Source organism: Canis lupus, chromosome 5 (genome assembly GCF_003254725.2).
Source record: "Canis lupus dingo isolate Sandy chromosome 5, ASM325472v2, whole genome shotgun sequence".
Lineage (NCBI taxonomy): Eukaryota > Metazoa > Chordata > Mammalia > Carnivora > Canidae > Canis > Canis lupus.
This window is the reverse complement of record NC_064247.1, coordinates 60,183,227-60,198,359: the sequence shown is the minus strand read 5'-3', so window position 1 is coordinate 60,198,359 and position 15,133 is coordinate 60,183,227. Positions and strand designations below refer to the sequence as shown.

The 15,133-nt window shown below is 56.4% G+C and overlaps 1 protein-coding gene across 6 annotated transcripts in view; it reads left to right on the top strand.

Annotated features, from left to right (window-relative positions):
- Positions 1-15,133, top strand: part of CHD5 (chromodomain helicase DNA binding protein 5) — a 61,625-nt gene that overhangs the window by 20,135 nt on the left and 26,357 nt on the right. For all 6 annotated transcript variants that reach the window (XM_025427337.3, XM_025427335.3, XM_025427334.3 and 3 more), the window contains 14 exons: positions 576-700; positions 2,035-2,158; positions 2,686-2,852; positions 3,015-3,236; positions 4,366-4,572; positions 4,791-5,002; positions 7,397-7,528; positions 7,613-7,721; positions 8,801-8,992; positions 9,084-9,284; positions 12,735-12,872; positions 12,975-13,096; positions 13,898-14,071; positions 14,444-14,585. In XM_025427337.3, coding sequence (XP_025283122.1) covers positions 576-700; positions 2,035-2,158; positions 2,686-2,852; positions 3,015-3,236; positions 4,366-4,572; positions 4,791-5,002; positions 7,397-7,528; positions 7,613-7,721; positions 8,801-8,992; positions 9,084-9,284; positions 12,735-12,872; positions 12,975-13,096; positions 13,898-14,071; positions 14,444-14,585 — 2,267 coding nt within the window. The remainder of the gene's footprint in view (positions 1-575; positions 701-2,034; positions 2,159-2,685; positions 2,853-3,014; positions 3,237-4,365; positions 4,573-4,790; positions 5,003-7,396; positions 7,529-7,612; positions 7,722-8,800; positions 8,993-9,083; positions 9,285-12,734; positions 12,873-12,974; positions 13,097-13,897; positions 14,072-14,443; positions 14,586-15,133) is intronic.

Below are 15,133 nucleotides of genomic sequence, written 5' to 3'. Positions count from 1 at the left end.
CGAGGGGTCATTACTACCCAGGTGGCTAATTTTCCTGTGGCCGGCTCCATAAAAACAGCCTCAACCCTGCTGGCCACCCAGGAGCTCGTGTTTGCTGTGGGTGATTGGCACAGGTGGGACAGTGTTGAGTGGTGTCAGTGTTGCCTGGGCACGGGGATAACCTGGCGACCAGGGAAAGGGCTTCTTGCCCTGGGCCCAGGTATGGACCACAGGGGGTAAGTGTACTCTTGGTAGCCCTGCTGGCCACAGGGGCCCATGGCTTCTTTCTGGGGAGAGGGGACAGGATGGGGCTGTTCCCAAGATGGCTGGCATTCCTGCCATTCATGGAACAGGGGCAGTGGTGGCCAGAGCAGAGATTGAGCAGGGCTTGTGTTCTGGATCCCCCTTACTTGCTATGTCACTTTTATGCAAGGACTTCATGGCTCTGAGCCTCAGCCTTCTCACTTGGAGAGGGGTGGCAGCAGAAGGACCCTTCTCTTATGGAGTCCTGGGGATGGGTTGTGGGGGCTGACTGTAATCATGGCACTGGGTGAGCAAGCCATGGCAGGTGCAGATTATCCACTGTCACTTTTCAGGGCCAGGAGTGAGAAAGAAGATCAAAGGTTCCAAGGATGCAAAGAAAAAGGGAAAGGGGAGAAAGGTTGCAGGGCTCAAGTTCCGCTTTGGAGGGATCAGCAACAAGAGGAAGAAAGGCTCCTCGGTGAGTGTGTGTGTGTGTATGTGTGTGTGAAAGAGAGAGAGAGAGAAAGAGAGAAGGAGGGCTGGAATGTATGTGTGGATTTGTGGGCATGTGAGTGTGTAAATGTGTGTAATGTGTGAGTGTGTAAATATATGAATGTGTGATAGGGTATGCTGGGATGTGTGAGTGTGAGAGACAGCGAGACCATAGGTACTTGGCTGTGTGTGTGGCTGTGTAAGCAACCTTCGATACATTCTGCATGTGTGTGAGTGTGCTTGTGCACATGTGTGCAAGGTGAAGGCACGGTGATTGGAATGCAGGGCTGTTAGTCCACTGTCCTGAACCAGGACTCTGGAGGGGAGCTCCCTGTCTACCCTGCTGGGCTAGGGGCTCAATTCTGCCTCTGCTCCATCTGGGTAGCAGGTAGGAGAGTCACCTGGCCCTTGAGAGTTCTGATGAGGCCTGCATGCCCAGGTCTGCTGGGAGGCTGGACCCCAGGAAGGTGGCATGTAGGCAGGAACTGGGTGGGCTGGGGCTCTGACCCTCCCTTGCCCTTCCACGGCCAGCTCTGGCACTAGGTTCAGACTAACCCTAAGTCCCCATCTGAGCCTTTGGGCCTCCCTTCTCTATGGGGGGGGGGGCATACATGCCCTACCCCCACCCCCACAGGGCACCTGTTTCCCACACCTTGCCCTACCTCTGTAGAGGGGCAGAGTTGGAAACCATTTCTTGGTAGAGGCAAATGACAGGACTTGAGTTTAGCTGCTCTAGAGGGAAGTACAGAGCAGCAGGTAGGACAGCCTGGAGCTGGTGGTGCAGCTCAGCTCAGCAAATATTTGTTGAGCACATTTCCATGTGCTAAAACTCTCTGCTCAGCCATGGTGGGCCCTCCTCCAGAGATGTTCACAGTCTGGAGGGTGTTTAGGAGATACACTGGGAGGGAGCTAATGATAGGCAGATGGGACAGACCAGACCTGGCACACAGGCTGTGCAACAGGTCCAGTTAAGGAGAGAGCTGGGAAGACTCCTTGGAGGAGGTATCCTTAGGGCTTTCCTTTGAGGGATGAGTAGGAGTTTGGCAGGGTGGAGAGCAGACCCAGGGGAGAGGTATGGAAAATGTGAGTTGTGTCTGAGGGCTGGAGGGAAGGGCTTGGGGAAGGTGGTAGGACAGCAGGCTGGACTGGTGGGTGGGGCTTCAGGATTTCTAGCCAGAGACTAACCACAGAGAACACTGTGCCTCTGGAGCCCTGACCATGCCCCACCCTACTCCAACCTGTGTCCAGGCCGGTGAGGCCCTTGGGGATGGGCCCCCAGGGCAGGCTCTAGGCTCACCAGGCCCTCCCCTACCCCTGCAGAGCGAGGAAGATGAGCGGGAGGAGTCGGACTTGGACAGTGCCAGCATCCACAGCTCCTCTGTGCGCTCTGAGGGCTCCACTGCCCTGGGGAAGAAGAGCAAGAGGCGGCGCAAGAAGAAGAGGAGTAGGACTTTCGGGGGAGGGGGTTCCATGGCTGTCCTGGTGGAGGGGGTTTGCAGAGCCCCACCCTGGGTTAGCAGGGGGGGACATCCTCATGCCTCAGCCTTTCCTGGCCTTGGCCAGGCAGTTCACCTGTGTTTCCTCACCCCATCGGTCACTGTGGTCAGAAGGGTCTTGTCCCAGTGCGGTTAGATCAGACACTTTTGGTGTAGGCCCCCTGGGGCATTTGCACTAGCAAAGGGGTCACTGGAGAAGGAAGTGCTTCTTAACCTCCTGCACCATTCACCCTCTATTCCTTATCCTCTCCCTCTTCTTCCCTCCCTCCCTTTTATCCATCTTCTACCCCTCTCTCCCACCCCTCTATTCCCTCAGCCTTTCCTCAGGCATTTGTTCACCCCACCTGTCCATCCACCATCCATTCATCCAACGTCTATTAAACACCTACCATGTGTGGGTCCAGCTGGGGGTGGAGATTGGTTGGGCACTGGGAGTGGGGACCAGGCCCTCCACTACCACTCTGCCCCTTCCCAGTTGACGATGGTGATGGCTACGAGACCGACCACCAGGACTACTGTGAGGTGTGCCAGCAGGGTGGGGAGATCATCCTGTGTGACACCTGCCCGCGGGCCTACCACCTCGTCTGCCTTGACCCAGAGCTGGAGAAGGCTCCCGAGGGCAAGTGGAGCTGTCCCCACTGCGTAAGTCACCGGCAGAGGTCCTGGGGCCTGGCCCCCATCGCGCAGTCCGCGGGGAGGTGCGGGATGGGAAGAGGGGCGCGCGGGAGGGAGGGAGCGAGTTGCACCGTGCAGGGGGGGTGCCGGGCCGGCCCGAGGTGCCTGCACCCCGATTCTCCCCTCCAGGAGAAGGAGGGGATCCAGTGGGAGCCAAAGGACGACGACGACGAGGAGGAGGAGGGCGGCTGCGAGGAGGAGGAGGACGACCACATGGAGTTCTGCCGCGTGTGCAAGGACGGCGGCGAGCTGCTCTGCTGCGACGCGTGCCCCTCCTCCTACCACCTGCACTGCCTCAACCCGCCGCTGCCCGAGATCCCAAACGGTGAATGGCTCTGCCCGCGCTGTACTGTGAGTGTTACGCCCGCCCCGCCCCGCCCCAGCGCCCCGCCCCGCCCCAGCGCCCCGCCCCAGCGCCCCGCCCCAGCGCCCCGCCCCGCCCCAGCGCCCCGCCCCCAGCGGGCTCTGCCCACAAAGGCCTGGCTTCCACGGGGCTGGGCCACGCCCACCACGGCCGTGACCTTACGGGCCCCGCCCCGCCAGCTGGGCCCTGCCCGCCAAGGCTCCGCCTCCGTAGCGCTAGGCCACGCCCACCCACGGAGCCTTGCCGGGAGGGCCGGGTCTTTGCGGGATTGCGGGACCGGTCCCCACCAGCGCTGGTCCGCCCACTCGCCAAGGCCCCGCCCACCGCGAGCCCCCCTCCCCCCACCTCCCTGGAGCCCCGCCCACCATCTCACGAGATCCTTTCTCTGGAGACCCAGACACAGTTTTCTCGGAGCCGTAATGAAGAAACAGGTGGTGATGACCCTCTCACCCCACTCCCACCACAGCCGCCGCTCCTTGGGCATCTCTTTACGGCTTTCCAAGTTTCCCAGTACAGGCCTTGGTTATTCCCATTTTTATTTTTATTATTATTATTTTTTATTTTTTTGGTTATTCCCATTTTTAGATGACAAAACTGAGGCTCAGGGAGGTCAAGTGACTTGTCTCAAGCCGCACACAGCAGAACTGCGCCCTCAGACCCTCCTGGACCTGGCTTCTGTCCCAAAGGCTGGGGGTGATGAGAGGGCAGGAGGCAGGGAGAGAGTGGCACTCCCACCTTGCCCCCAGTCTCTGTATGGATTTGAGGGCTTCGTGCCCCGAATTGTCCCCCAGGCCCACCCCCAGTGCTGGGATGCCTGCCCTCTGGATCCTGGGAGGTCATGTGGCCAGTGCTGTTATTCTGTGTGCATCTGGGCTTCTGGTTTGGGCGCGTGTGTCCGTGTGCATGGGTGTGCACACACCCATGTTGCCCATCTCCTGTGTGTGCAGCGTGTGCAGGCTCCCAAGGACAGGGCAGTATCATGGAGTCACGGTGGTGCTGACTTAGGGAGCAGGGAGGCTTGTTGGAGAGAGCCATGTGACAATCTGATGTCACCAGAGCCTCAGGGTGGGGCCCCTTGGCTAAACCCTAAACTTAGGGACTCCCCTCTGTTCACAGTGCCCCCCGCTGAAGGGCAAAGTCCAGCGGATCCTACACTGGAGGTGGACGGAGCCCCCTGCCCCCTTCATGGTGGGGCTACCAGGGCCCGACGTGGAGCCTGGTGTCCCCCCACCCAAGCCCCTGGAGGGCATTCCGGAGAGAGAGTTCTTTGTCAAGTGGGCTGGGCTCTCCTACTGGCACTGCTCCTGGGTGAAAGAGCTACAGGTGAGGCCCCCTTACCCCCTGGGCAGGTGTGGCTGTCCTAAGGCTTCTATCCTGAAAGGTGTTGGCTAGCACTGAGTATGGAGCATTATTGGGAGGCAGGGACGGGGAGGCTAAAGGTAAAGTTGTCCTGCTGGGGACCCGGCAAGGGGAGCTGGGTCGGGGACATAGGGGGGCCAGAGACCCTGTGTCTCCTGTGACCTCCGCCCCTCTGCAAGCAGCTGGAGTTATACCACACGGTGATGTATCGCAACTACCAAAGAAAGAATGACATGGACGAGCCACCACCCTTTGACTACGGCTCCGGTGACGAGGATGGCAAAAGTGAGAAAAGGAAGAACAAGGACCCTCTCTATGCCAAGATGGAGGAGCGCTTCTACCGCTATGGCATCAAGCCTGAGTGGATGATGATTCACCGCATCCTGAACCACAGGTGGGTGCCCAGTGAGGTGCCTGCAGGTCGGGGACACACCAGCTCCTGTACCCTGTGGAGTGGGCACAGGACTGTACGTGGGTGCAGCGGGGGCAGGAAGAGGAGATGGCGGGCCCCCTCTGTCAACAGTTTGCCCCACTAGAGGGGGTACCATATGCACATAAATCCGTTTGTGTACACATGTTGTCACATGTGGACACATGTCATGTTCATGGTGGGAGTACAGTTCCAAAGTCATGTATATAAAGGGCAACTTGATGAACAGCCTGTGATGCTTATACAGAGTGGGACCATCAGTGGGTCAGGATGCTTGTGCTCCTGCAGTAGGGTCCTGGGCTCCGAGGTGGCCTCAAGTCTAGGGGTGTATATGCAATTGATCCTCCTTTATGACAACAGCTAACACTACTGAGCACTATCTACCTCGACAGGTAGATGTTTTATTTCTATCCCTTTTATGGATGTGCCAACAGGCACAGCAAGGTTAAGTCACTTGCCCAAAGTCACACAGCCAAGGGGTGGTTGAGCTGGGATTTGAACCTAATGAGTTATGATGGTAGGATTTCCTTTCTCGGCCACTATTCCAAACCCCAGTGCCCTGAGGCAACTCTTGGCTGAGTAATCTGGAAATGCCCCAGGTGAGAGTGATCAGAGGCTGCGGAAAGCTGGATAGAGACCAGGGCAGGAAGCCTGTGGATCCCTTGAATTTGGCTTTGGTTTGGGGAGCAGTGGGAGCTCTTGCTGATTCTTGAGCTCAGGTGCTTGAGAACTGGCAGTGGCTAATGAGCTCTGCCCTGGAGGGGCTCAGGGTCCAGCCAACCAGAGGCGTCCTGAGCGGTGGGAGTTGGGCAGTGCAGAAGTTAAGAACCTGAGCCAGACCCAGGTTCTAATCCTGGCTCCCCATTTCCTGGGCACTGTGCTTCTGTGTTTCTCCTGTGAAGTGGGATCACGAGAGTACCCCCCAGGGCTGTTGTGAGGGCCAGAGGCATGTGCCAGCACCTGCTAGAGCAGCTTTCAGGAAGAAGGTAGGCAGGAGTGCCCTCTTGCTATCCCCAGCCCTCACTTAGAACAGTTCATTTTTAAAAAAAAGATTTTATTTATTTATTTGAGAGAGAGAGAGAGAGAAAGAGAGAGAGCGCAAGTGAGAGGAGGGGCAGAGGGAGAGATAAGCAGACTCCCCACTGAGAGTGGAGTCTGACTTGGGGCTTGATCCCAGGACCCTGAGATCATGACCTGAGCTGCCCAGGCACTCTGAGAATGACTCCTGTAAAGAAGGTTAGATCCTATGCAAACCTAAGCCTCCCACTGAACTGACCTGCAGTTTTTAACCTTTATTAAATTCCACTTTAGAAACATTCGTGGCAATCTTCCTCCCTGCTTTTAAGGCAGGGCAGGTGAATTTTCCCTACATTTATTACCCCAAGTCTGAGTAATGACTAAATATTTATTAAAAAAAAAAGACAAAAAAAAAACAACCGTCAGTTTCCATGGTGATGGGGGGATTGGTTTTTCCCTTAATGGTACCCTGGCTTGCAGCAGCCACAGCTTTTTTGATGGAGTCCTGGCTCTCCTGACCCCAGCCCAAGCTTGGGTGCCCACTCAGCTCAGGTTGGGTGGGAGGCTTCGAGCACTCTCCCAGCAGCTGGAATCAAGCTGAAGTGCAGCTTGCTTCTCTGGAACCCCCCTCCATGCTGTTAGCTTGTTCTTCAGGTCCCCGTGTTCCCAGGGGGTTTCAGAAGAGGTCACCCCACCTGCCCTTGTGGGAGTCTGTCCTAATTTACTTTGCAGAGATGGGACCAGGATGGGCATGGCTCTGGTCCTTTGAATTTTTTAAGTTAAAATACAAAGGCCTGGGGTGCCTGGGTGGCTTTGTCGGCTAGGCATCTGCCTTCTGCTTGGGTCATGATCCAAGACCCTGGGATCAAGTTCCGCCTTGGACTCCTTGCTCAGCGGGGAGCCTGCTTCTCCCTCTGGCTGCTGCTTCTCCTGCTTATGTTCTTTCTCTCTCTCTCTGGCAAATAAATAAAATCTTAAAAAAATAAAATACAAAGGCCTCTGGTCAGGGGAGAGGACTGTCCAATTCAGACCCCCTGCCCTGATAGGATTGGTCACTGTGATGGAGGTTGGAAGTGTCTCAGGCTCTCTGCTCCTCTGTGAGTGTGGCCTGTCCCCTGTCCCTCTCCAGCTCTGCCACTCACCCCATATTCTCATCCTTGGTACTCATTGTGTGGCTTCAGGCAAGCCGCTTCACTTCTCTAGAGTCACTGCCCTGGTGCTTTCCTCTTGGCTGGGCTCATGATCCCTAGGGCATCCTGTGAGGTACCCTCCCAGACTCCCTATACCCCGACCCAGACCACCAGCCCACCCCTCCCCTACCACCCATGTGCTGTGTTGCAGCTTCGACAAGAAGGGGGACGTGCATTACCTGATCAAGTGGAAGGACTTGCCCTATGACCAGTGTACCTGGGAGATTGACGACATTGACATTCCCTACTATGACAACCTGAAGCAGGCCTACTGGGGCCACAGGTATACCGGCCACCTGGCTGTCCCCAGGCTGCTGCCTCCTGCTGGCCTGAGCTTGGCTCATCTGCCTGCCCTTTTCTTTCTCAGGGAGCTGATGCTGGGTGAGGATGCCAGGCTGCCCAAGAGGCTGGTCAAGAAAGGCAAGAAGCTCAAGGACGATAAACAGGAGAAACCGCCAGACACACCCATTGTGGATGTGAGCAGGGAGGGGGCAGTGGCTGGGGTTGCCGGGTCCTGCTGCCCCAGGCTGGGCCTTGGAGGCTGGCATGTTCTGCGGATGTGGTGCGCTGGGTGCCCTTGGGTTCAGTCCACTTAAGCCGGGCAGCGGACGGGACAGGTGATGAAGACCCGGCCCTGTCCCACCAGGGCGAGCTCCACCCTGGGATCTAGGGCCCCCAGCCTGATGCAGAGGGGTACCTCCCGGGGCACAGAGGCCTGGCTTCCTGTGAAATTGAACAAAGTGGGGGGCAAATGGTCTCTGCTCAGCACACATGTTCACATTACTTTAGAGGAGCTAATTCCCAGCGTTTCAATCAATTTCAGGAGCACTGCAGCTGATCTGTAATTCTGCACTATTCTTAGCTTTCCTGGGAGAGGAGACCCTCCCCAGCTTGCCTTACCCCAGCTCTGAGCCCATCAGGGTGTGGAAGGTTGACCTTTATTCATTCAGCAGACTTCTCTGGGGTGTCTGCCAGCTGTTGGAACAAGGACTCTGGCCCCATTTCAAGAAGTGTTCATCTCCCCCGGGCCCATGGCGGGTACACACAGAACCTGGGGGTTCAGCCTGGAACTGGGGGATGCCAGGGGAAGGCACATGGGCCTGGAACATCTAGAGGACTTCATGGGGGAGGCAGCCTTGAGCTGCAGGATAAAGGAGACAGAGAGTGATGTTTAGGATCAAGGGAAAGAAGCACTCAGGCATGCACCAAACAAATGTTGACCAAGTGTCCACCAGGTCCCAGGTACCATGTAGGGCTTGGGAGGCAGTGGTGAACAGGACAAGTATGGTGACTGCAACCTGGGCTCAAAGTCAGAGAACCTAACAATCAGGAAACCACCCCATTGGAAATGTACAGGGCGGCCACAGGAGGACATGGGAACACCTAAGCCAGACTGGGAGTGTTCCAGCCAATACCTGAAGGATGCATGAGTAGGCAGGCTTGAGAGGAGTGAGGATAGAATTCCAGGCAGGGGAATAGTGTGTGCCAAGCCCGGGGCTGGGCTCTCGTGCCCCAGATTCAGGGAGTATCTGGACCTCTCTCTCCTCCTCTGTAGCCCACGGTCAAGTTTGACAAGCAGCCCTGGTACATTGACTCGACGGGTGGCACGCTGCACCCGTACCAGCTGGAGGGCCTCAACTGGCTGCGCTTCTCCTGGGCCCAGGGCACTGACACCATCCTGGCTGACGAGATGGGGCTGGGCAAGACCGTGCAGACCATTGTCTTCCTCTACTCTCTGTACAAGGAGGTGTGTGGGCAGGGGCAGGGATCCCCGGGGGCAGGGGAGCAGCACTGGCCACAGGTGGTCAGCCTCACTGCATCCATCTGCCTGTCTCCAGGGGCACTCCAAGGGGCCCTACCTGGTCAGTGCTCCCCTGTCCACCATCATCAATTGGGAGCGTGAGTTCGAGATGTGGGCACCCGACTTCTATGTGGTCACTTACACGGGGGACAAGGAGAGCCGCTCCGTGATCCGGGAGAATGAGTTTTCTTTTGAGGACAACGCCATTCGGAGTGGGAAGAAGGTGTTTCGCATGAAGGTGAGTGTCCCTTAGCCCCAGGGGTACCCTGGAGAGGCTCCTGGTCCGCCCCTGGTACCATCAACATGCTGCATTTGGGCAGGAGTCCCTCAGCTCAGGCGCCTGCCCGTGCAGGCCTGTGACTGGCCAAGGGCTGCTCTCCAGGCAGAGTTCCGAGCCGTGTCAGTATCCTGGGGCCACTGTAACAAAGCACCGCAAACCAGAGGGCTGAAAACAACAGAAACTTACTTTCTACTGGTTCTCGAGGCTGGAAATCTGAAATCAGGGTGTTGGCACGACTGTGCTCTCTCTGAAGGCACTAGGGGAGGATCCGTCCCGCCTGCTCTGGCTTCTGCTGCCTATTGGCGTTCCTTGGCTCATGACTACATCACTCCCATCTCTGCCTCTGGGCACAGGGCCGCCCCTCATCCTATCAGTGTCTATAGAGACGCCACTCATACTGGATTCAGGACCCACCCTGGTCCAGATGGTCTCATCTCAACTGATTATACCTGCAAAGACCATAACTCCTAAAAGGGGCACATTCTGAGGTACAGGGTGGACATGGATTCTGGGGGCGGGGGGACATGATTCAACCTGGCACACCAGCTGTGTGACCTCTCTGTGCTTCAGATTCTTCTCACCAAGATGAGCTAAGAGATCTGCCCACAGGGTTGTGAAGGGTTCACTGAATGAGCTAGGCAGGGTCTCTCAGACTTGATCGTGTCACTGGGGGTTGAAGGGCCGGTTCTGATCCAGCCACTCTGGGGTGGGGCCTGAGACGCCACATGTGTGACAAAGTCTCAGGAGATACGGATGCCTCTGGTCCTCAGACTCACTTTGAGGAGCACTTGGGACAGTGCATGGCACATGGTAGGCCCTCAACTCATGTTAGCACTGACCTTAGCTGTGGCACTCGGGGCTGGCAGTCACCTCCCAGGAACCCCGGGGGTTCTCACCCCAGCTTACTCCAGCACCGTGGAACAGCTATGACCCCGGGGGATGCCCGGTAACTATTTGTTGAATGAGGGGATCACTCAGTGACTCCAAAGGGGTCAGGTGATGGGCCTGTGGGCCAGTAAGTCACAGAAACCTCTCCTGAGCTCACGCTGGGGTCCTATGATGTGCTGGACATGCTGCAGACTCATCTCTTTTCTTTTTAAAAAAAATTGTGGTAAAATAGGGGTCCCTGGGTGGCTCAGTCAGTTAAGCATCTGACTCTTGGTTTCAGCTCAGGTCATGATCTCAGGGTCATGAGGTTGAGCCCCACGTCAGGCTCTGCCTTAGCATGGAGTCTACTTGGGTTTCTCTCCCTCTTCCTCTCCCTCTGCCCCTCCCCACAGCATGCTCTCCCTCCCTCTCTCCAATAAGTAAATGGGTGCCTGGGTGGCTCAGTTGATGAAGCGTTTGCCTTCACCTCAGGTCATGATCCTCGGGTCCTGGGATTTGAGCCCCTGGGATTTGATGAGCAGGGAGCCTCCCTTTCCCTCTGCCCCTCTCCTGCTCTGATCGCGCTCTCTCTCTCTCAAATAAATGAATAAAATCTTTATAAAAAAACAAATTTTTTTTTTTTAAAAGACTTTCCGATATTTTTTTTTTTAATTTTTATTTATTTATGATAGTCACACAGAGAGAGCGAGAGAGGCAGAGACACAGGCAGAGGGAGAAACAGGCTCCATGCACCGGGAGCCCGATGTGGGATTCGATCCCGGGTCTCCAGGATCGCGCCCCGGGCCAAAGGCAGGCGCTAAACCGCTGCGCCACCCAGGGATCCCAAAAAAACAAATTTTTTAAAGAATAAAAAATTGTGGTAAAATACACAATCATAAAATTTACCATCATAACCATTTTGTGTTGTCATTAGGGCCACTAAGTATACTCACTTTTTTTTTTATTTTTATAATCTTTAATTTATTTATTCATGAGAGACGGGGGTGGGGGTGGGGGCAGATACACAGGCAAAGGGAGAAGCAGGCTCCATGCAGGGAGCCCGATGCAGGACTTGATCCCGGGCCTCCAGGATCACGCCCTGGACCGAAGGCGGCGCTAAACCGCTGAGCCACCTGGGCTGCCCAGTACACTCACTTTTTCATGCAGCCATCACAGCATGTACCTCCAGAACTTTGTCATCTTGCAAAACCCAAACTTGGTCTCCAGCAAGCAGTAACGCCTCTGCCTGCCCAGCCCCTGGCACCCACCCAGCTTCCTCCCTCTCTAACCTCGACGACTCTCCATACCTCCTTCACGTGGGATTGTGCAGTATATGCTTTTCTGTGTTTGGCTTCCCTTGCCGAGCGTAATATCATCCTCATCCATGGTCACACGGGGCTGGATGCCCTCCCTTCTTAAGGCCGAATAACGTTCCACTGTGTGAACAGACCGCATTTTGAAATCTGTATTCACTCATTTGTCCACAGATGCTTGGGTTGTTTCCACGTTTCAGTTCTTGTGAAACGTGGATGTGCCAATATTTGTTCAGATCCCTGTTCCACTTCTTTGGGGCCTTTCGGGTCTGTCCCCAGAAGTGGCACTGTTGGACGCTGGGGGGACTTTGTGTCATTCTGTGAGGAACAACCTGTGCTCTTTGGATTCTCATGGCATTCCTCACATACACAGGATTGTGCCCTTTTTACCAGATGGGAGACTGAGGCTCTGGAGATTGATTAACTTGACTGAGGTCTAGCTCAGAAGGGCAGGGTCTGGTGCAAACCCAGAGATGCCCCTCTGCCCATCTCAGGCCCCTTCCCACAGGGACGCTGGTCACTGGGAGAGCCAGGACAGGCTCCTTCCTTTGTGGGGCCCAGTGAAGAATGAAGATCCATGGCCCCTGGTTCTAGTGCAGGAAACAGCTTTTCCCTGTGTCCCGTGGTCCCTCTCTCTCCCCAGGTTGTGGTTTTTATTGGCTGTTTAATGTCATGTTCCCTCAACATGGGGCTACCCTCAGGGTGAGTGCCCCCCATGCCCGGACCTGGCCTCCACGAGGGGCTTGAGGTGTTGGTGTTTGCTGGGCAGAGGTCTGGCCACTGGAGGCTCTACTGTCCTCGTCGGCCTCCCCTTATGAAACACCAATTCAATGATATCATTACTAGGAATTTCAAGTCAGCACCTGCAGAGCGTTTAGCCTCAAATGCAGGGCCACTTCTCTGTTAGAATCCTGGCTCAGCCATCCATGGGCCATGGGAGCCTGGGGGTGCTTGTCCAGCCTGAGACCCCACGGGCCATACATAGGGACAGAGGGGGCATAGCGGAGTGACCTGAGGATGAGCACAGGCTCATCTTCCTGGCTGCCCCTCAATGGCAGTGTTTCCTTTGCTCGGGGAGTGGTGCCTGGGTCTCAGCTTAACCTTCTGCCCATCCTCTCAGTCCCAGGGCTTCTCCGGGCCCTCAGGGGTCCTGCCACCCTTCCCTTATGCCTCCTGGTCTCTGGAGACCCTATCTGCTCCCCTCCCAGATGCTCTTCTTCCCCTCCAGAAAGAAGTGCAGATCAAATTTCACGTCCTGCTCACCTCCTATGAGCTCATCACCATCGACCAGGCCATCCTGGGCTCCATTGAGTGGGCCTGCCTCGTGGTGGACGAGGCCCACCGGCTTAAGAACAACCAGTCCAAGGTAGGTGGTGGTGGCGGCTGCTGGCCCCTGGAGCCCCCACCCACCCCCTGGTGGGCCAGCTGGCTGCCCCATGCCTCCTGACCAGCCTCCTCCCCCTCAAAGTTCTTCAGAGTCTTAAACAGCTACAAGATCGATTACAAGCTGCTGCTGACGGGGACCCCCCTTCAGAACAACCTGGAGGAGCTTTTTCACCTGCTCAACTTCCTGACTCCAGAGAGATTCAAGTGAGCTGGGGGGCTTGGTCGGGGGGCCGAGCAAATGGGCAGCTAGGGAAGGAGCGGGAGTGTCTGATGGCGGCACCCCAGCTGCTTGCTGGAACTTGGCTTCCTCATCAGTAGAATGGGAGCATGAGCAAGCCTGCCCTGAATGACCTGTGCGGGAGGGGCTGCGGGTTGGCAGGTGCTCAGGGGACATGGTGACTGTTCCTCAAGGAGAACCTGCGAGTCTTTTGGGGCTCTCCTCCTTACCCCCATGCCCAGGCTTGTTCCTTCCTCTCCGTGGAAACCCAAGTGACCACATGGGTGCAGTGATGGGCACAGAACATTGGGGGTGGCATTGGATATAGGGGCAAACCTGTGGCCATTGGGAATCCTGGGGTCTCCTTCCTTGGCCTCCCTGTCTTCACTTACCTCATTTTTCGGCTCAGAATGCAGGGGCTCAGGGTGGACAGTGCTGACTTTGGAATTGGGAGGATAGATTGGAGGGCAGGCTGGACCATATAACCTTGGGCCCCCCTCAGGCTCAGTTTCCTTTTCTGTAATATGGGCAAGCATTCTAGAGCCTTCATGTCCAGGATAGCTTTGAGGAGAGGAACATATCCTATGTAGCTGAGAGAGCAGTGTGGGGGCGTTGGGGATGGGGGGGCCCTGGCTTAGATGGACACTTAGGGCTCCCAGGCCCAGCAGCCAACCGGCCTGCCCTATGGCCCTCTGGTCCCCCCAACCCCAGTCCTGGCTCCTTCTGCAGAGGGCTTTGGCTTGCTTCAGTCCCCTGCTCCTGGCTCTTATCCCCATTCTTTCTTGCAGCAATCTGGAGGGCTTCCTGGAGGAGTTTGCTGATATCTCCAAGGAAGACCAGATCAAGAAGCTGCATGACCTGCTAGGGCCACACATGCTGAGGCGGCTCAAGGCTGATGTCTTCAAGAACATGCCAGCCAAGACTGAGCTGATTGTTCGTGTGGAGCTGAGCCAGATGCAGAAGTGAGTGGATGTCTGGCCCGTTGGGGCCCCACCACAGAGCAGTGGGCCTCATCTCCCCCTGGGCTTGTCTTCCCCCAGGTCTGACCTGACCTTCCTGCACTGCTTCCCAGGGTGGTGGGAAGGCTCTCTGGCCCCACTGAGGCCTTGACTTGATTTTTGCACACATTTCTTTGACCTGTTCAGTGGTTAGGGTTGGGGCTGCCCGAGTTCTTGCACTGTCCCCAGTAACTTGCTGGGTGACTCCAGGCCTCCCCTGGTCTCCTGTAAATTGTGCTGGCTGGAAGCCCCTGGCCTCCCTGCAGAGCAGAGTGTTCTCTCAGGGGCTGCTGTGCCCTGGTGTCCAGCCTGCCTCTCCTCCTCGCCCTGCTGCAGGAAGTACTACAAGTTCATCCTCACGCGGAACTTCGAGGCACTCAACTCCAAGGGGGGTGGGAACCAGGTGTCGCTGCTCAACATCATGATGGATCTGAAGAAGTGTTGCAACCACCCCTACCTCTTCCCAGTGGCTGCTGTGGTAGGTCCCTATGGCCGCCCCGTGGCCACTGTGGTAGGTACCCATGGCCACCATGGTCAGGGCATGAGGCTGCCGCCGTGTGTTCCTTTTGCCCACTGCAGTGTGTATCCATGGCTGCCACAGTGCCCCTGGCTGCTGTGGCAGGCCCTCTGCCCTCCACCCTCCCCGAGTATGAAGACTTAGAGGTGACATAGGTCCTCTTTATGCCAAGTTTCTCTATTACTACCTCCATCCATTGCTCAGGCAAGCCCTCTCCTTCCCTTGCCCCTTCCTTATGATCATAAAGTAGTGGGGGATAGGGAGGCACCCCAAGGTCTCCTCCAGCCTCAGCATCAGGGGATCCCAGGCTGATCTGGTTGTGCTCAGTCACGGAGGGGGTCAGGCAGGCCTGAGTGGTGCCCCGGGTGATTCTGATACGCAGCCCTGGGTGAGAAACTAGATCCCAGCCCTGTGATCTCAGCAAAGCCAGTTGTCCCTCTCTGAACCTCGACTTTTTCCTCTCTAAAACGGGGCAATAGTACCTGCCTGAGAGTGAAGGCTAGATGCAA